The sequence below is a fragment of the Phalacrocorax carbo genome, chromosome 3 (assembly GCF_963921805.1).
Source record: "Phalacrocorax carbo chromosome 3, bPhaCar2.1, whole genome shotgun sequence".
Lineage (NCBI taxonomy): Eukaryota > Metazoa > Chordata > Aves > Suliformes > Phalacrocoracidae > Phalacrocorax > Phalacrocorax carbo.
The window spans coordinates 55,417,771-55,436,725 of record NC_087515.1 but is presented as its reverse complement, the minus strand read 5'-3'; the positions used below and the strand labels follow the sequence as shown (position 1 = coordinate 55,436,725).

General features: G+C 38.1%; 1 protein-coding gene across 6 annotated transcripts in view; it reads right to left on the bottom strand.

The window, feature by feature from the left end:
- UTRN (utrophin) overlaps positions 1 to 18,955 on the bottom strand; it is a 383,596-nt gene that overhangs the window by 62,869 nt on the left and 301,772 nt on the right. For all 6 annotated transcript variants that reach the window (XM_064446971.1, XM_064446972.1, XM_064446970.1 and 3 more), the window contains 3 exons: positions 15,762 to 15,822; positions 4,998 to 5,059; positions 3,940 to 4,014 (listed from right to left, as the gene is read on the bottom strand). In XM_064446971.1, coding sequence (XP_064303041.1) covers positions 3,940 to 4,014; positions 4,998 to 5,059; positions 15,762 to 15,822 — 198 coding nt within the window. The remainder of the gene's footprint in view (positions 1 to 3,939; positions 4,015 to 4,997; positions 5,060 to 15,761; positions 15,823 to 18,955) is intronic.

The window sequence follows — 18,955 nt, the reverse complement described above, 5'->3', positions numbered from 1 at the left end:
AAAATATTTGTAGTCAGGGTCTGGTGCTACATAGCTGCCCGGTACAACTGCAACATGGGATAATCTCTCTGGCCCCATTCTTCTCTCTGCCCCACATAATCTGAGACAGAAGCTAAGCATTTGTTCTTTCCAACCTGCAACTTTCCTCAGCTTCCTGAAGAAGAAATACACATATGTAGGTACATACACACATATATTAGTCTCTGCAGAATTTACTTTCCAAATAAACAGAACAAGATGAAACATGACTATTTCCCACTTCTAAAGGAGGGTGGGAGGAGTAGGAGGGAATAACTTCCCCACAACCATGTTTTTTTGACACTGACCAAGACCAAAGACTCAGAAAAGAGATTTGGCAACAGCAAAGTTTTCCAAAGTGCAGTTCTCAAATTACATACTCCGCAACCTGCTTGTATAGCACTAATACTGTGTTACCAGTCCTCACTGCAAAGTCAAAAATCTATCAAGGTGCAAGTGGAACTGTGTATCCTGCTCCAGCTGTGCCCTTGAAATTCTCACCAAAAAGGCCTTTGTCATTACACACACACTGCGGCTGCGACAGCAATTTGTCACATTTTACAGTTTACAATGACCTCATTTTCTAGTGATTTGTTTTGACATTTTCTTTGCCTTAGCGCACAAGCCTTTCCGAAGCATTCTGCATCCACACATCTTTAAAAGCCATCCGCAGCCAAAATTACAGGAAATGCAACAGAAGACTAAAGTAACTCAGACCAGAGGATGAATGGCAGGGGCACAGAAGACGACTCTTTCCCTACCTTAAAACAAAACCACCAACAAATGGGTCCAGAAAAGAATTCTAGATAGGGCTTAACCGCTCTTCCCTTCCTCAGAGAGGAGGTGCTAGCACATGCTGTGTTTTGGCTGTCTCAGCAGCCATTCATGGAACAGAATCAGGCCAAGAACCATCAGTCAAAGGGAATTTGACCTGTTCTACGGCAAGAAATAATCAGCTAAGAAAACAATGACAAAAGAAACAGCACTGATTATATTTTTGAAGGTGGTCTTAAAGTTGTGTCATCATAATGAGTTCCTGTTTGGAGACAGAAAATTGTTGTAGCATTTAGCTTTGTGGCCTGCAATGTCTGTCTTAAAAATCCACAATGTTGGTTCTCACAAATCACACTGATTCTTTGTCAAATATGTGTAATAAAGACAAAGACTTTTTTGCTGTTTTGCATCCCATGCGGCAGAGAGATGGAGCAAGCAAAGGGCTTCATAAATAATGAGGCAGACTGGATTTGTAAAGATGACAGTTTTACTCCTAGCTCTTTCAAACGGGAATATTCTCTTTACTTCTAAAAAACTTCCCTCTGTTCTCCATTCAACCTCCCTCCCCTGAAACTGGAGACAATATTCACTTTGATAGGAATGCACTTTTGAAATCTGTGAATGAGGAGAGCTAACCATTACAGTTATTACAGAAACTGATATATTTTGCAGTAAAAGCAAGAGCAGGAAGTACAATCCTCTTCAAAGCTTATAAGAAGCAATGAAAGTGAAGTTTGCTCTATACAGGTTGCTAGACAGTCTGTATGCCTGTCAGAAATAAGCAGCATGATTAGCACCCATCATGGGCAGTCTGTTTTTTCACTCTTCCCTGGGGAGCAGCATGCACAATGAGAATTTTACTTTGCTTTCTGGTTTCTTGATTTGGTTTTGATTTTTAGGTACATGTTGATGCATACTTTATACCCCGTGCACTGATAAGCAGAAAGCCTATAACGCTTTTGTGTCTTGCTGGGAGATGAAACGATAGCCTTGGGTGGGACCATATCTCTTGCACAGAAAAGCCCTAGGCCATGCCAAAGAAATACAGTTTTTCTTTCAATACCAACAGAAAACCTTTCAAGGAACAGCTTCTGCTTTTTCCCAAATGTAAGAACTTGAACCCAAGATCACAAACTTGATTTGAAAGTCTGTGAGAAGCCAGCAGAGTATATGAGTGAGTGGCAAGAGGTACTCCCAAGAGCCTGCGCTGTCGCATGTATGTGCTCTACCTTCCTGCAGTAGCTAGCTAGCACCTCAGGCACAGCTTCATTTGGTATAATGCATATCTGAAGTCCAGCCAAGAAGCTACTGCCAAGACCAGACCGCTGTCTTCTAAGACTGGAAGGAAAACTAACCACCTGGAGGGTGGGAAGGGACCTTGCTTTCTACAACTCCTTCCTTGCTTGCATCTTTAGGATGGCTTTGCCCTTCTTGTGTTCCTACTCAGACTGCAGTACTGTACACCCTTCAGGGCTGAAAAGTCCCTCCACAGCAAGGACTCGAGTTTAAACAAGAAAATTTGTTAGCATTGTACAACATTTTTATACCAGCTGTTTATACCTTTCTGAAGTTCTATGACCTTCACACTCATTCACAACTCATGTCCTTCCAAAATTGTCCAGTTTCTGTTTTTTCTACTTCACCCTATTTTCTTTCCAGTAGATGTGTGTTTCTACGTATTTTCTTTTCCATTCATAGTCCTAATAATTTTTAAAGTTAATATTCTCATTATCTCTACAACAATTTTGCACTTTCTTTTTGTCCACCTTAATCTCCCCAGTTGTTTCAGCTAGTTTTCTTCCACACACCCTCTCTTCTCTGCCTTCTCGCAAAATCTCACTTCCTTCTAAGCTTTTTGCCCGTTCAGTTATCTTCCTCGTCTCCATATCTTGCCTCTATCTGTAACATAAACAATTTCTGTATTATGACAAACTATTAGTTCCGTACACATTGAACAGTTACAAGCCAGCTCAGCTCCCCCTAGGAAGTATCATCTTTCTTTTTCTCAGCCTGATTCTCAAGGACAATGCAGAAATACCAGTGGCAGGATGACTCCAAAGAGTACTCCGAGTTTGCGTTGAACAGGAGACTCCAGCAAGAGCCCAGAACCACAGCGTGGTACTTGCTGTGTGACTCAGAGAAGTCCCAAGTCCAGAGGCCAGGACAAGACTTCCTGATCCATCACTTCTGAGGCTGCTAAACTTTAAACATGGTAATCATGCAACTTGCTGCTGAATTAAATCATAATTGTGATATAATATGAAAGGCTTTTTTAAATACCTAGCAAATCTATAACAGAAAATAGGATACACAAACATGAACCTTGGAAATGAAGTAGTTTAGACAGCTGAGCCTACTCAGTAGACACCTATCCTTTCCTGCTGATGAAATCCATGTGCTCGTCAGTATGGACTGTGGCTGAATTATTAGATTGCTTAAGAACAGAGACAAATGCCAACACAGGTCTGGGCAGAATATCCAATGTGCATACTAAATGCATTGTTATTTCCTATCTAAATTTAAGACCCTTCCCCACATCCCCAAAATATATATACATACTTTCATTGTTATAATATTTTGTTTTGCCCTATTAGCTTTTTGTGATTAAAATCTACAGCAATACTAACTACAGAGATCTGTATCTTTTCCTATTACACTTTGAGTGGCCTGATCTCCTCTTTAACTAGAATCCACACAGCAAGATATTCTCTCTGAGAGGGAGGAATATTTTCTAAGTTATATGTAGCAGCAGTAAACACACAAACCCCTCTAAAATATAATAAAATACCTGAGTTTATGTCAAAAGTCAGGGTTTTACCTCACATCATATCACATTGCTTTGTATCAGCTTGTATCAGGAACATTGTGCAATAGCCAAGAGGTCCAATATTTATTTTCCTGTCACTTTTCAACGTATTCTTAGGGGGCATACCATTTCAACTTACCTGCTGCGCCCCTTTTTCATTATTTCATTTTATTTGCAATAATGATAGCTACTATTGGCAATTCTTCCTGCCATTTTGTTGGTTGACAATCTGTCAAGGTTGTATACGGTCCCTTGTTAAACATTAATGTTGTTAGACTTAAGCTGACCCTCCCTTCCCCAAATACTGCAGAAAAACAATTTTTCTCAATGGCCAAACTCACAACACAGTGCTTTCTGCAGTCTTCGGATTTTGATGGCTGTACGGTAGGCAGAGAAGCGTACGTTGTTCAAGTCAGCTGAAACAGCAGAACAGAAATATGAGCAGCCCTAAGAAGAGAGTCCATAAGTTTCATTTACATATACATTTTGGAAGAAGTCTGATATCCATTCTCTTCTCTGCAATGAATTAAGATATATCAGAACAAATAAAACAAGCTGAGAAGTCAGGACCTCAGTCCAATCCACCTGCAGGGAAAGCCTCCTGACTCTGACAATCCAGGGCCTTCAGAGACTGGCACACCAGAAATCCTGGCACCATCTTGGTACATGTAATATACATACATGGAATAAAAGTTTTACATATATATTATGCAGTATCAAGTAGTTTCCATACAAGTGCTCAAATGCAGTATGTTTCTCAAAAATTTACAACTCCATCAGGCACCATACAGGAACAGGAGTGCAGCAGTGGTCACAGTAACAGAGAAACAAATGTCTTTTTAAGCCATAATTTCTATGCCATGACTTTGTAAACAGTGCTTTGAAAGGGACAGTCAGCTAGCCATAAGCTTTATTTTAGAATAAAGCTCACGTAACAGTGCTATACCCTTTCACTCCTTAGAAAGGGAGATTTCACAGTACATGTAAATGTTAGCAGGGCATGTTGAGCTAGTTGTACCATAATATGGTCTAGCCTCTACTGATAGTGTAGCTGCTCTGATTTATTACAAAAATTAGTTCCCTGCAGACCAGCGTCCTGCTTTAAACATGCAGGCAGCCCGCATCATTGGACAATCCCTCATGGATTTAAGAGAAATAAGCAAGATACTACATTAAAGTATAGGGTCAGAGCATATTGTTCAGAATTAAAATTAGTGAAAGGCAATAAACATGACGTGATCAAGGCAGTAGGTCTCTTGCAAAGCATGTCTCACTGCAAAGTGGGAAATGCTCTGTTACACACAGTTCATGGCAACTCAGATGTGGTCAGCAGACAAATGCAAGCTTTTGCTCATGGAATGAACATCACATAATGGTTCATTTTAAGAAATAAACTCACCTAAGGACTGGAAGAGATCAGTCATTTTAGGATGATCCCAACAGGTGGTCTGTGTCTCATGACTACAAAGGAATGAGGTAATCAGTTTCAGGCAACACACATACACACATAATGTGAAGGACAAAAACCCGAAGACATTCTGATTTTCTGTGTTTAAGTGGCAAGAAACCCTTCAACTCTTTAATTAAAATACATGATCTGTGCCACTCAGCTCCTTGATTTTTTAATCACAAAGTAGGTTTGACAATAGTCCACCCATATTTAACAGTATTTACTTTTGTTTCTAAGTGTGAATTTATCAGTTGAACTCTGATCCTGAAGCTAAGAGGCACACTGATAAGGTAAAAATGCAAAATGTCATGCTGCTGTAGCACAATTAAAATATTTGTAAAACCACTTTAAGAAATAAAAAGCTTTGAGGTTTTATTTCAGACTTCATTGCATATCTGAACATATGTATCAGAACACATACAACAGTTTTATACTTTACCTGTAACTCATTTAATGGAAAGCCTGATCACTCTTCATTCACCTGATCAATACGTATCTTCATTTAGGGAGTGTGTTCTACACTAGTGCTCACAGAAGAGAGATTCAATAGGCAGCATTGCTTAACCCATGATTTAGCACTGCTGTTTTAATTCACCAAGGTTTCAGGTATGCAGATGTAGGGGTTAATGTGTATTATGTCAGGTCTATTGAAATCTCCAATTCCCTTTTGTCAAGCCACTTTTTACTTGTGTTTCTGAATATTAATTGCCGGAATGATTGCATATTCTTGCCTCACTTTTACTTTTGAATTAGATTTGTAAGAAAATTAGAGAAGTTGTGTTAAAAAGATCATAGCACACCCTTTAAAGGTCAGTAATGAAAATTAAATTATGCTAGATTAGCAAATCTAACAATGATGAGCAGAGAATACTACTTATTTCACCTTTGTTTCTATTTAAAAACATTTAAAGCACACACCTTTTTTTTCTCACCTACAGGTGTACTTGGTTGTAAATAATGGCTTTAAATGGCACTTTGCCCTTAAATATAGTGGACTGTAGCATCTGTTGGTATATATAAATGGCTGTACCTCAGTGGGTGCTCAATAATTATATTTTTTTTAAATTGAGAAACCAACCAAGAATGAACCCTTTTATATGAAGTGATGCAAAACAAATGGGATAGAAGGTCCTCTTCCAAAGCACTACAGATACAGGGCAGGTACCACAAAAGGGAGGCATTACCCTTTGAGATACGCTAGTGGAAAGCGTGTGCATTGGGTCTCTGCACTGAGGATACGATCCCCGCTTCACCATTGTGACCTTTCCAGCCTTGCGTATGGTCTAGGTCTCTACAGTCAGCTTCTCTCATTAGGCTTAACTCTCTCTGCCATGGGGCTCATTTGTATATCTGGCACCATCACAACTTTGTGATGTGTTTTTAGGAAATACATACTTTGTATTCAATGAATAATACAGTTGGTACAAACCCTCTTTTCTCTCTCTGTGATTATTCCCTAGGAGATGACTGAAAGGAGAGAATAGCCCTGGACACGATTACATTTAAACAAAAAAGAGATATACAATGTGCAAACAAAAAAACATCTGTTAGACTTCCATTAACTCTGAAATACTATAGTAAACCAATGCAGAAGAACACTGAAGTACATTTTCACATCTGAACACATTTTCCTTAACTAAAACTTCTATTTGGTTTCAGTTTGATAATAATATCATGTGGATTAAGTTCATGTTTCAAATTCTGAATGAGGTGGTCAAGGCTCTGATATGCTGAACTCCAAAGCTATGGCATACCAGTATCTAAAACAGTGTTTTTGCAAGTTTCTAGAAAGACACTTTTAAAACAGCACTACATTTATCCTTGTCCAGAAATGCCATTTCAAAAACAAGTAGCTTGACAATTATTTCCCTGGAAGGGGCACACCAATAAATAATCACAAAGCCAAGACAACAAAAAAGGATGCATCTGGATTCGGTGCTGTGCCAAGGTAAAGGCAACTGACTGTCCAGCATTCTCAAAAACCTTAGCATAAAAAAACCCTACTGTATTGTAGAAAGAAGATCATCATATACAACTTCAGCAAACAGGAACAGAAAATACAACATAATGACTTGTCCTGTTCAATTTATTTAATAACCTCATCTCTTTCAAGATCTAATTGCGATTTCAGCTTCTAGGTATTTATAAATCCATATGCAATGAGTAAGAGCTGATATTACCAATCAATCTTTTTCCTTAAATCAGGTTTCCAAGGTTCAAGAACAAACAACAATTTCATTACTGAAATTGTATGCTTTAAGTACATAGTTTCAGCAGCAGTTTTATCTGAAAGACTAAAACCTGCTTTAATCATGACAACATACCATGCAAAAATAATTTTTTTTCTATTTTGTGTGTGCTTAACATGAAGCAGAAAAGAAGTGGAGATACCAAAAAATCTCTGTATCCTGCACTATCATCTTATTTCTCCACTGAATTAGGTAAATACCGGAATAGCTGAATTTTCTCTTTAGAGAAAAAACATAGAACATGAAACATATACCTATTAAAATAAAGACCAAAAATATTTTTATGTTTCTATTTTCATTTAAAAGAGAAATATATTTGTTTATGACTGTGCATAGACCAATGGGTTTTCCAAACTTATCACTCAATTCTCTTGTACACCACACATGGTAGATACCTGCCGCTAGGATTATGTGAGGAAGGAGGCGTCATGAACATCATCCGGTGGGACAGAAGAAAGGCGAGAGAGAAGCTCTTCATCTGGGCTTGTTCATAATTACCCAAAAGCCAGTACTACCTGTCAGTGGTAAATGACTACACAAGGTAAATGCGATTATGTCAGCCCCATCCCAAAACACCAAGCACAAAAGCATCCGTAATGGCTGAGCAATCCTGTACACGGGTCTAGCAGAGAAGCAGGATGGGCTTAGAGTGAGTGAATCACTGGCTGAATGGACATTCAGGTCAAAGGAGGCAGCAACTCCACCGTTACAGGCAGTGCCACTTCCACCACTGAATATATTCCATGGATAAGCTTCATTTTTGAGATTGAAGATGCAAAATCCAGACTACTCTGGACAGGGCTGAGGAAAAAAATGTGACTGTAAATTTAAGAGCGCTACAGAAACTGAGGGAGAAGGGAAGAATCAGTCTCAACAGTGAAATTTCTTGAAGTTTAGTTTTGTTTGATAACAATTCCATAATATGTAGGGACTTTTGTGTGGACACAAATTGATTTTCACAGGAAGAAAAATGGGTGTGCAGATAACCTTCCTACGCTACAAATAAAACTGTCAGATAAAGGAGTCACTTTATTAGGTGTCCAAATAGGAGGCATGGAAGACAAAGTGCTTTCTGGTGATTTGGTTTGTAAAGCAGCTCTTTGAAATAAGATCCATCTTTTTCTGCTGTAGCTACGGTAGCTTTTGTGTTATTGATATACAAGACTAACGCAAGCAGATCAAGCACTGAGAAATGTGCTCAGAAACTTTATAATTTTGGATGGTCTGTAATAGATAAGACAGACTTGATGAAATTGGGGGAGATCTTTCTGACAGGGACCTAATAGCTCCTTTTTATGCAAGCTCATGACATAGGAACCTATTCTAAAATATGCACCACAGTATTACAATTGCCTGTCAGTTATTACCCAGCAAGTAAAAGCAGACCTGGATATTCCCCCTTCTCTGAAACCTTGCTCAGTAAACACAAATAACATACAAGACCTCAGACCTACAAGAACAAGGAAAATGATAAACAGAAAATTGTAGGATTTCTTTGTATTTATTTCACACGTATATGTGAAAGATGTCATCCTTCAAGCAAAGGACCAGAAACTGCTAAACTGCTAATTACCAGAGCTGCTAAAACAAGGTAAGCAACTAAAGCGGTATGCAATTCATTCACAGAAGTGCTACAGTCATTTTCTGAGATTTCCAGGCAAAATGATTTTACTACATCATGAAGCGACCTCCAACTTGGTTCCTCTGGAGGCCATAACTTCTGGTAAATCCCAGAAGGCAATTAGGTAGAATTGGATGGATTGTTTTCACCAGAGAGACACAACAGGAAGTCTTCAGAAAATTCAGCCCTGCTAGCAGCTGCCTGCTAAGAATGTGAAGAAATGCCGTTTTCTGTATTTTTCTACAGAAAACAATCTGCAACCCCCAATGACAGAAAACTAAGCCTGCAGAGAAGCTAATGGAAATCTAAATCTGGAATGATGCTGATGTTAGATAGAAAAAAATTAATCTTGTATGATAACTTGTGAAAGTACATGAGAAGTTGATAATTTTTAGTCACCTCACTGAGCTTTTGAAAAGACTCAAAACAAGCATTTAACCAAGAGCAGACGAATTTACAGTCTTCCCTCTCTGTTACAATTACTGTGGCACTTCTGTCCCAGGTCACAGCGATGCTCGTGCCGAGGAGCACCTTCTCTTTCTAGTACCCTACTAGCTCCAGGAAGAACTACTTGTAGAATGAGGTGATGTTTAACTTTGAGTGAACAACAGTTGGGCTCATTATTTGTCTTGCATGTAGATGGCACTGGAGAAAAAGAACTTTTCAAGGTCTGCAGGAGCTGAGCCTACAAGATTTCATTCTGCACAGTGGGTGGTGTAAGAAGGGATTTCTGCTACGACAGAAATAAGACAGTCTACAGGACAGTAACACAAGTGGTGTGAACATGTTACCTCTTCCCACATGCAACAATCAGGGAAGAATTAAAAGTGTGTCACTGACTGAGCCACAAGAGAATTCATTCAGTATTATTTTTTTGGTTAGTATCAAAAGACTGTTATTCAGAATAAGATCCTCCCAGGTCTCTTCTGCCAAAACTTCCTGACACAATATAAGCCACGCAGCAAAACGTGCATCCATGAATAGATTATATGGCAAAACAGTGTAATTTTTAAAAGCCTAAATGCATTTGTGTAAATTTCACTTAAAAAAAACCAAACCATTTTAAACAAGATATTCCAAATTTTTAAAAAACCTACATACTAATGAGGTGCTTTAAAGCTGAAATGACAAACATTTACCTTTACAATCTGTTTCTTATCCATTATGTTTGCTGGCAGCTTTCTAATTATAATTGGCTAAGACAATCCTTGTTAAAAACACTTCCTGCCTGTAAATAAAGAGCTAAGAAATAGTTAGCATGTCATTTAGCTTATGATCTCTAGAAATAAGAGAACAGTCCTGTTGAAATGAACGGAGTAAGCTGTACCTCTCCATGTGTTTCAAGCTGCCCATGGAGTTGTGAAAAAAAATTCAATTAATCCTTTTTTGGCTTTTTGTCTACAAGAAAGAAAGCTAGAGACAGGTTTGTGGGATTTTAATCATTTCTTAGCACAGACAAGGCCTATGTCTGTGTTGATAATCACTCACAAATTCCACAAGAGCAGACACTGAAGCAGTGCTCTGGCATTATATTAAGAAGCTTTCTGATCCTGTAGACATTTGCACAAACATTTAACTGAAATCAGGATGTTTACTGATCATCAATGAATCAACAGGATTCAGAACTCTGACTTTGCTGCCCTGGCCAAATTGCAAATGGCATAATATCAACCCCACTTCATAAATATGTCATTGTTCTTTATCTAAATACTGTATATTTTCTTTATTTAAGCCCATTAGAAAATACTGTTTTGTGGTGAAAGAGTTAACATAATGCATTGCAAGGGTAAATGTATATTAGAGGTTGGTGAAGCAATTTATATACAAATATTTTGAAATCCCTCCAGAGAAAATGTACTACTGCATTTCTTTAATAGAAAACAAAGATCAGCACAGGAACTGGTAATTGAAGAAAGTCCCCAAAACTGAATCCTGTATTATCTCTTTCTGCAAATTGTATTTCCCTTAGAAGGGAAAACAAAATACTTCTTAATATTTCAAAGAATGGGATTATGGATACAGCTAGAACAAGAAAAAAGTTACATTTCCCAGTTCCATTAGTTCTCCCCATCTTCCCCAAACAGGTATAAAACAAACATCAGGAAAGGCTTCCTGAAGAGCCTTGAGAAATATGGAGAAGCAGAAAGTATTTTATTCCTGTCCCCCATAAAGTTGAACATGATATAGGAGGAGATAAAATGGGATTTTTAAGGTGTTGGTGATGCTAGTCTCTTTGCAGAATTACAGAAAAGCAACCAGGTCACTAGAGAGTTTGATATTGATTAATTTAATGATTACACCAAGAAATTGCTCTCCCTGTGTAATGTCCTGCATGAGATTAAACTCACTGTGACCCGTTCTGTATTACCCTTTTGTTTTCTCTGCACAGTACTAATCTAATAAATCTAATAATTTATAGCATTGAAAGGTACACAGCTGAAGGACACCTAAATTACAGTTAAAAGAACAACAGTAAGAAATGCCAGGGCAATTATGTTTTCTGCACATTCCTTTCAGTTCATCATGTATTCCTCAAAGACGTTTAACAATGACACAGTGCCTCCTTTATTCTTCTGTTTCTCTTCAGAATATCTTTATTGAAGTGCTATGTAATATAGGTTTTATTTTTTTATATTCTGTTACATAGGCCAAGCATGCCTTATTTGTGCGATTCAAATAGTTATAAATGAACAACAGCACAAAACTCTCCTCAAATCTCAAACCTTTGCAAACCGACCTATGAAATACATATTCAACAGCAAGTTTGCCAAACCTTTGGTAATAAAAGTGTGAAGCCTGGACAAAAAGTGCATTAGTAAATACTGTGCCTGCTTTGCTGTATCCCGCTCCATACTGATCACTAGTCCCACTCTTTTTTATGAAGTATGAAAGACTAAGCTTTTTTTCTTAACAGCATCAAGATTTCACAGATTCAGGTTTTTGTTGATTGAATTCTACTGCGACAGAGGACACTCAGACTACAGAAATACAAAAACTTCTATCAACTGTCATTAAGAAAAATCAAAACAGGAGGCAAAAAGGACTAAACAAAATCACATCAACAGAGGCAAAACCATTTGGGAAATTTGGTTTATATAGTAAGATAATTCAAGAGGAGAAGAGAGACAGGCTAAATCGTGTGGGAAGGTTCAGTTCAACCAAATATTTGCCATAGCCCAGGGAGCACACACCTTGATAAACTTGGACTCAATGAATTATAAAATCCTTCTTCCAGCCAAGCAGAGTAGTCACTCCTTTCCAAAACACCCCAAACCCAGGCTGCCTCTGTCTGAACTTATTGGGCAGAGGGGTTTGTACACTGGCTTTTTCACACGCTTCCATTACATCCCCAGAAAGGGCAGACATGCCAACTGTTAGTAAATAGGGTGCGGAGAACAAACTGCACTCCAAAGCCAAGGTGGTCTGCTGGCACATTAAGGACCTCTTTCTTTGAGGCTCCTTTCTATGCATATAGGTGCAAGTTACCACTGGCATCAGGAAACAAACAGAATAAAAGCTGCTCCTCTGAAAACACAGATGCTTTGAATCATTTTGATATCCTCCTTACAGATTCATTGATGCCTAAAGCGCTCCCTCCTGCCTTCTCAGCTGCAGCTCCCTAATTTCTTTTTAAACTCCATTTTCTGCGTGCAATAAACCTCCGATGAGTGCAGTATTTTTTTTAAATACTCATGTTAATAGAGGTACAACTACGTCATTACCTACAGCTATGTCACTTCTGAAATTTTACATTTCTCATTCAAGGACGCTCACAAAAAGCAACCAAAATGAAATAAAAGTTATGAATTTACAGTTGTCTAAAAAGAGCGTTTGTTTGGATTCAGAACTGAAGTAGCCTGGTTTCAATTAGCATTTATTTCCCTTCCAAAATTAATTTTAAAAGATTCTCATTTTTCAGCCACCTATCATTGAATCATACTTTTATTCTCCTCCTTCTGCTGTTTTTTTCCCCCTTACCCCATAAAATGAACAACTGGTACCTTGAACTTCCTCTCTGAACATACAAGTCTTGCTGTAAAAACAGTAAATATAATTGCTCTTGATTGATAGAGTTATTAAGACTGTTCCTGCTACTCATGTTGTGTTTTACGTCAAAGGCACAGCATTCAAAGAGGTTAGTACAATTAAACAAAAAAGTAAGGAAATCAACCTAATCTTTGCCTCTTTCCCAGAATTTTTTTATATAAACAACCATCATTAAATCTTGTTGATTGTTCTCTTGACTTATATAACAAAAACTCATTTAATCGCTCCAATCAAATAAGGGGTTTTTTTGTCAGCATCGTTTTCCTCTCTTCTTTAAAATATATCTGAAATTAGGGAATAGATGAAAGTTTAAAAGAATATTTAAAGCTAAGAGTACTTTCCAGCCTGATCAACCAAAGTAAATGAAGTTCAGAATCAGCTCTTTTCTGCTTTATTTTCCACAACTCTGTGCGTTATCTAGCTGCTGCTGCCAAAATTAAGTTTAGATCAGTAAGCAATAAGATATGAAGGGAAGTGCCAGGGTCAGTCTGCTTGTCAGACTGTGGAGCTACTGAAATTCAGTATTCCTCTTCAAGCTTTCTAAAATAAATAAATCCTACCAGTTACACATAACTTTATTCTTCTTTTTCAAGACACAAGAATCAAGACATTGCTTCAGCAGCATGTACTGTGTTGAAAGTAGGGAAAGACGACTGGAAAAGCCTTCTTCGAGATGCAGTATTTAATTCTGTTGACTTCATTAAAGTCATCCTCAAAATAAACCAGTGGTCTGCTTCTATAAAGGCCTCAACCCTCAGAAAACTTGCCCTATGCTTCTGCCCTTTTATCAAACTTCCTGTGCAAGACCATTAAAAAAGTTTGAGAGACACTGGGGTTTGTTTCTCAGCCCCGACTGGCTTCATTCCCCAATCTAGCTCCAGGGCAGCCAACACACTACTATCAGAGCAAGGCCACAGTATCAGTGGATACTTTGCCACCAAGTTGTGTGCTTGCAGGATTGCACCTAGTGCACACACTGGAAAGACTTATTTTCTTCTGAACGAGTCATCATCATCAAAAAAAAAAGATTTCTCTAAAACTGAACTCTGGCTGAGGTGGAGCAAGGAATATGCCCAGAAACTAAAAACAAACAAAACCCCAAAACAAAACACCAAGATGCACTATGAAGTATGAAAAAAGGATATGCATATGAAATATTCAAGTTAAAAATCCTTTCTTTGCTCAGCACAGATCAGAAGCTTTAGCCGTAGTCCGTTACATCTGTTTTTGTGGTAGGACCATCCGTCCTATCTCTATCCTCCAAATCTGAATGTACCTGGAAGCTCCACAGACCCCTCCACAGGCTAACTCACACGCAGTAAACACTCCCAACTTCAGCTACCAGCTCTGATCAGGTAGAGCAGGAATATGAATTGCCATCTTTCAATGCCCAATAAGGACATATCCACAAGAAAAAAAAGTCTGTTTCAGGGTAGTTTCCCTCTTGCTCTCTGCAGTTTGATACTTCAGCATTTTCTTTGAATTACTGCCATAGGTGTGATCATTTTAATTGCACTGCTGCCTGAGTCCGGGCGGTCAGTGTGCCTCCACATCCAACCTCTGCTCTTTCCCCTTCCACTCGGGGCTGAGGGAGGAACCTCTCCCTCCAGCACATCCCAGCCTTCTGTTGCCTCCTGCAAAACTTTTCAGCAGAAGTTCAAATGCTTTTATAGAGAATTCAAGGATCTTCACAGTAGGTTTCTCCTTTCTCTAGTTACCTACCCAGACCCTTTAAAAAAATTAATCTTCATATTACAGTTTAAAAACAACCGTCACACCTCAAGAATGGTGACAACAGGTTTGATCAACATAGATTTACCGTTACCTGCTTTTCAAAGTTCTCAAGCACTCATAAATTGCTTGAAACACAAAATGTGGCTCTCAGATTTATGACAGAGCAATACGCAATAGTACAAAATTCATTCTAAAAGAACATCAGTGAGGACTATCTGTAGCTCCAATTCATAGTCATCTTACTGACTTAAACCTGCTTTTTTTCCAAACTCAAACTGATAACAAACTTCAGCAAAAAGCTATCCTTCTGTCAAAGCTGCAATCTTTGACCTTTAAATTATTGGCAAACAGTACCTAAATAAATGCTGATGGAATGGGAAAACCCAAGTAAAGGACTGATCTAAGTGGAACACATCAAAATCTCCATACCTCCATGACAAAGTATTTCTTATTATCTTCAAAATAAAGGTCTTGACCATTCCTCTTGGTAACCAAGGTGTTTGTACAATTTTTGTCAATATGTATGTTAATTTTACATTTATATTAGTATCAAGCACTATAAAAGCTTCCATAGGTAAAGAAAATGACAGGACAACCACCATGTATCTATTTCCATAAGAATTTTGCACAAAATGATGAATAGGATCTAAAGCTATTAGTCAGTACTGTTCTCTTATGGGTTATACATTTTGCATTTTTAAATACATTAAAGGGAAAAAAGCTGAACATGTACTTACCAGTTTATACTCTGGATGAGCTGCACACATAAAAACAAGCCTAGTTTGACTATTGATAGAGTATTACACTGGACAATCTCAGCTGTGTCATATCTGAGTGAGGTTTTTAGGTAGGGTTTATCATTGAATTGCTTTTACATATTTCTAAATTACACAGTATGAAAAACAGTAAATATGAAAATATATAGTATATGCAGCATAACACTATGTAGAGAAACTCTTAATAACATTTCTAGTTACTACTTAGTACCTATATTTTTCTGCCAGGTTATGGTGATAAGACCCTCTGTTATGCTTACGGACAAAAGAATCAAGGCAAACTTACTTGATATAATAGGGCACTTTGTTATGTGAAACAGATCTCTGCCATGGAAACTGTACTGAGGCTGAGGAAATAAAGAGAAGATAATTACTAGAAAGCACCTGTCAAAACCCCCAACTTTCTTTTTTAATTTATTTTACAATTAAAGCAGATATAATAAATTAAATGGGAACAATTAAAATTTCCCAGACAACTTTCAGTAATTGGAAAGATCAGCTGGAGAAAACAACGGCAATCTATCGAGGTGATTCTAGGCATCTATTTGACGCCAAGCTGGAAATAAAACAAACGTGGTGATTCTACTTCAAAGAAGGATAATAAATTCTGAGCAAGCAAGCTATCCATCCAGGGAAAATGAGACACTGGTTTTCCTACCTCCATAGAATTATTACCAGTTTAAGCTTTGAAAAGAAATGTTTTCACTACTATAATTAATGCTCTGCAACATAACTAAAGGAGACATATCAACCTTATTTTTATTAGTTACAATCTTTAGCTCCTATTTAGCTCCTAGCAACTGAAATTAATATTGATTAACACCGTATGACCAACAAAACAGGCATTAAAACCTGCCTTTGCACTCCTTGCTGAACAGCAGTAATCTTTGCAGAATTTATGCAAGTCTGATATGTCAACAGATATCATCCATAACGTCAAGAAGCCTTCTGCACACTGAGTTGCAAAAGGCATGAAGTCATACCTGACACTACAACTCTGCTTATCTAAAGATCCCAGGAGATAAAAGGGGAAAAGGTGTTCAGGCCAACAGGACTCCTGGTGCACAACTTAAAAGTAGCTATTTACTGAAGAACCATAGGTAGACGTATATGTCCTACCACAAATTAGCAGACTAGTGCCTGGTTAATTAGGGTTTTATCATAGAAGGAACTCACTTCACTAGATTCACTGTAGAAGCAGAGGTTGAAAGGACAGGTAGGAATAACTGATCATCACAATGCGATGAATTTGTACTGTACACGTATGCCAACACTTCCAGGACAGAGCGCCTACTCTTAGGTGCTAAGACAACTGTTTAAAAACCTGGTAAAATGCAACACAGCTTTGATCCACATTGGATCTTAAGTAATTGAACTCTCAGTTAATGTTATTTTCTGCAAGCACGGCCCACTTTAGAGCTCATTGCTCTTTGGAAAAAAAAAATCCATTTAGAAGTAACTCTCTCCTCTTCCTCTAAGACCTCTCAGGCTGCACCAAAGACTTACCAGCCACATAACCCCTATCGGCTGGTGCTGCTGCATGGAGAGACAGGTCTCACCCTGCTCCCAGCTGGCTGTTCCCCGAGTGGTTTAATTGCTGTAACCTCTTCCTGGACCACACAAAATTTCATGGCTTATAATTTAAGAAACATTCATGTACTGAAAAACAGATTGACTGGGAAGCATATTTGGGAAACTACAGGAACCAAGTAAACCACGTTATTCAGATGGGGGAGAGGAGGGAATTAGAGAAAATTCCGTATCTCTATTTAAAGAAGAAAATAACATTTGCAATGGAGAGGTAGGTTGTTACCCAGTATAGAAAAAAAACATAGTAAAGGCTAAGTGCTCAAATAGAGATAGTTAACTAAAAAGTAATCCTTAAGCATTCATAACTCTGAAGAAAAAGAATCTAAAAAATCAACCAGATAGGTGAAGGTGGCCATCAGCTTCAGGGTTTTATTCTTTGCTGTTGCAGTTTGACACCTATGGTGGCTCCAGTACTACTACACTAATTATGTCAGCTAACTAAGAAGAAAAATCTGGCCACTGTTTGCTTAGGTACAATTTATGTCCTATGACAGACCATAGAAATTTTGCGCTGACACAGATATGGACTAAACAAAATAATAAATTACATTGTTAATTATTACGGACCAAGCCATACTCTATTTATTTGGGAACGACCTTTCTAAAAACATTGCCAGTTCTCTACCACAAAGAATTTTGCAAAATGAAATTCCCATTCTTTTTATAAAATCAGTTTCTCGATGAAAACTGAACAGAGTAGTTATTGATTCTGGCACTCACTAGCAGGTCTGCAGATATTAGTAAGGCTGGACACCACTCAAGAGGTGCTTTGAGCAGGCCACGTGAAGACCTAGGCTATTTGTCAGGGAACATGTGGAGTCAGCACTTCATGGATGTTCATGGATTTTTTCTAAGAAAGCATACAAGAAACAGAGGGGAGTGGATCTTGGGCCTTAGAATATAAATGAATTACAGAAAAAACAAGTTACTGTTTCTAAAAGCAGGAGAGTGCAAAACAATCTTCTTGCAAAGAATAACCGATTATAAGGATTCATCTTTATCTGTATTAGGATGTGTAAAATTGACTGATCGGTAACTAACTTGCAAGGAGCTTACTCCCCATCTCAAAAGCACTGAAAAAAGAGCAATCAAATTCTGTCTAACGCTGATGGGAGGAGAAAAATAGCTCAGCAAAGAGAGGGATCATAGATTGCAGTGGCCTACTGATACCTCTTTAGCTCAGCCTCCTACTGCAGAACATTTTAGGAAAGGAAAATGCCATATTGTTTGCTAGTCTTCAAAAATATTCTGAAGCACTTTCTTAACGATGGTCTAGCTGAATCCATGTAACTGGTGTTCCAAGAACTCCAACAGCGGTACTAAAGGCTGCACTGTGTCTTTTTAGTAGAGAAACATTACTAGCCACTGCCAAGGTGAAATCACTGTATTAAGGGGGCTTGAATCAGGGTGCTAGATAATCTCATCTAGGCTCCCTTCCCCATGAAAGGTTGGACCAGATGATCTTCTGAGGTCCCTTCCAGCCTGGGCTATTCTGTGATGAACAGGTAGAAATAGGTGTTTTGCTAGCACAAATTACTGATTAAATGACAACTGGGAGCTAGTCAGCTGAACATGGTGTGATGGCAAGCTACGGTGTCTTGTTAGGATTTAGAGGAAGAGTGACAGGGAGGTGAGGTAAATTTAAAATAGCTGCTGTCAAATGAGCACAGAAAAAACCTCCCCTCTAATAAGGAAGTGCAACTTTGGAGATAAAGATTTGCACGAGACACACACATCATAATCTCAGTTTTAGGAATTTGAGGTTATTTTATTCAAACTACCACTCTATTTATTCCTCAGAGTTAGAAGTAATTTATGGCTCCTAAAAAGGTTTGAAAAATTTGATTTAGAATACGCGCTATTTCAACCTGTCAGGATAAAACCTTCATT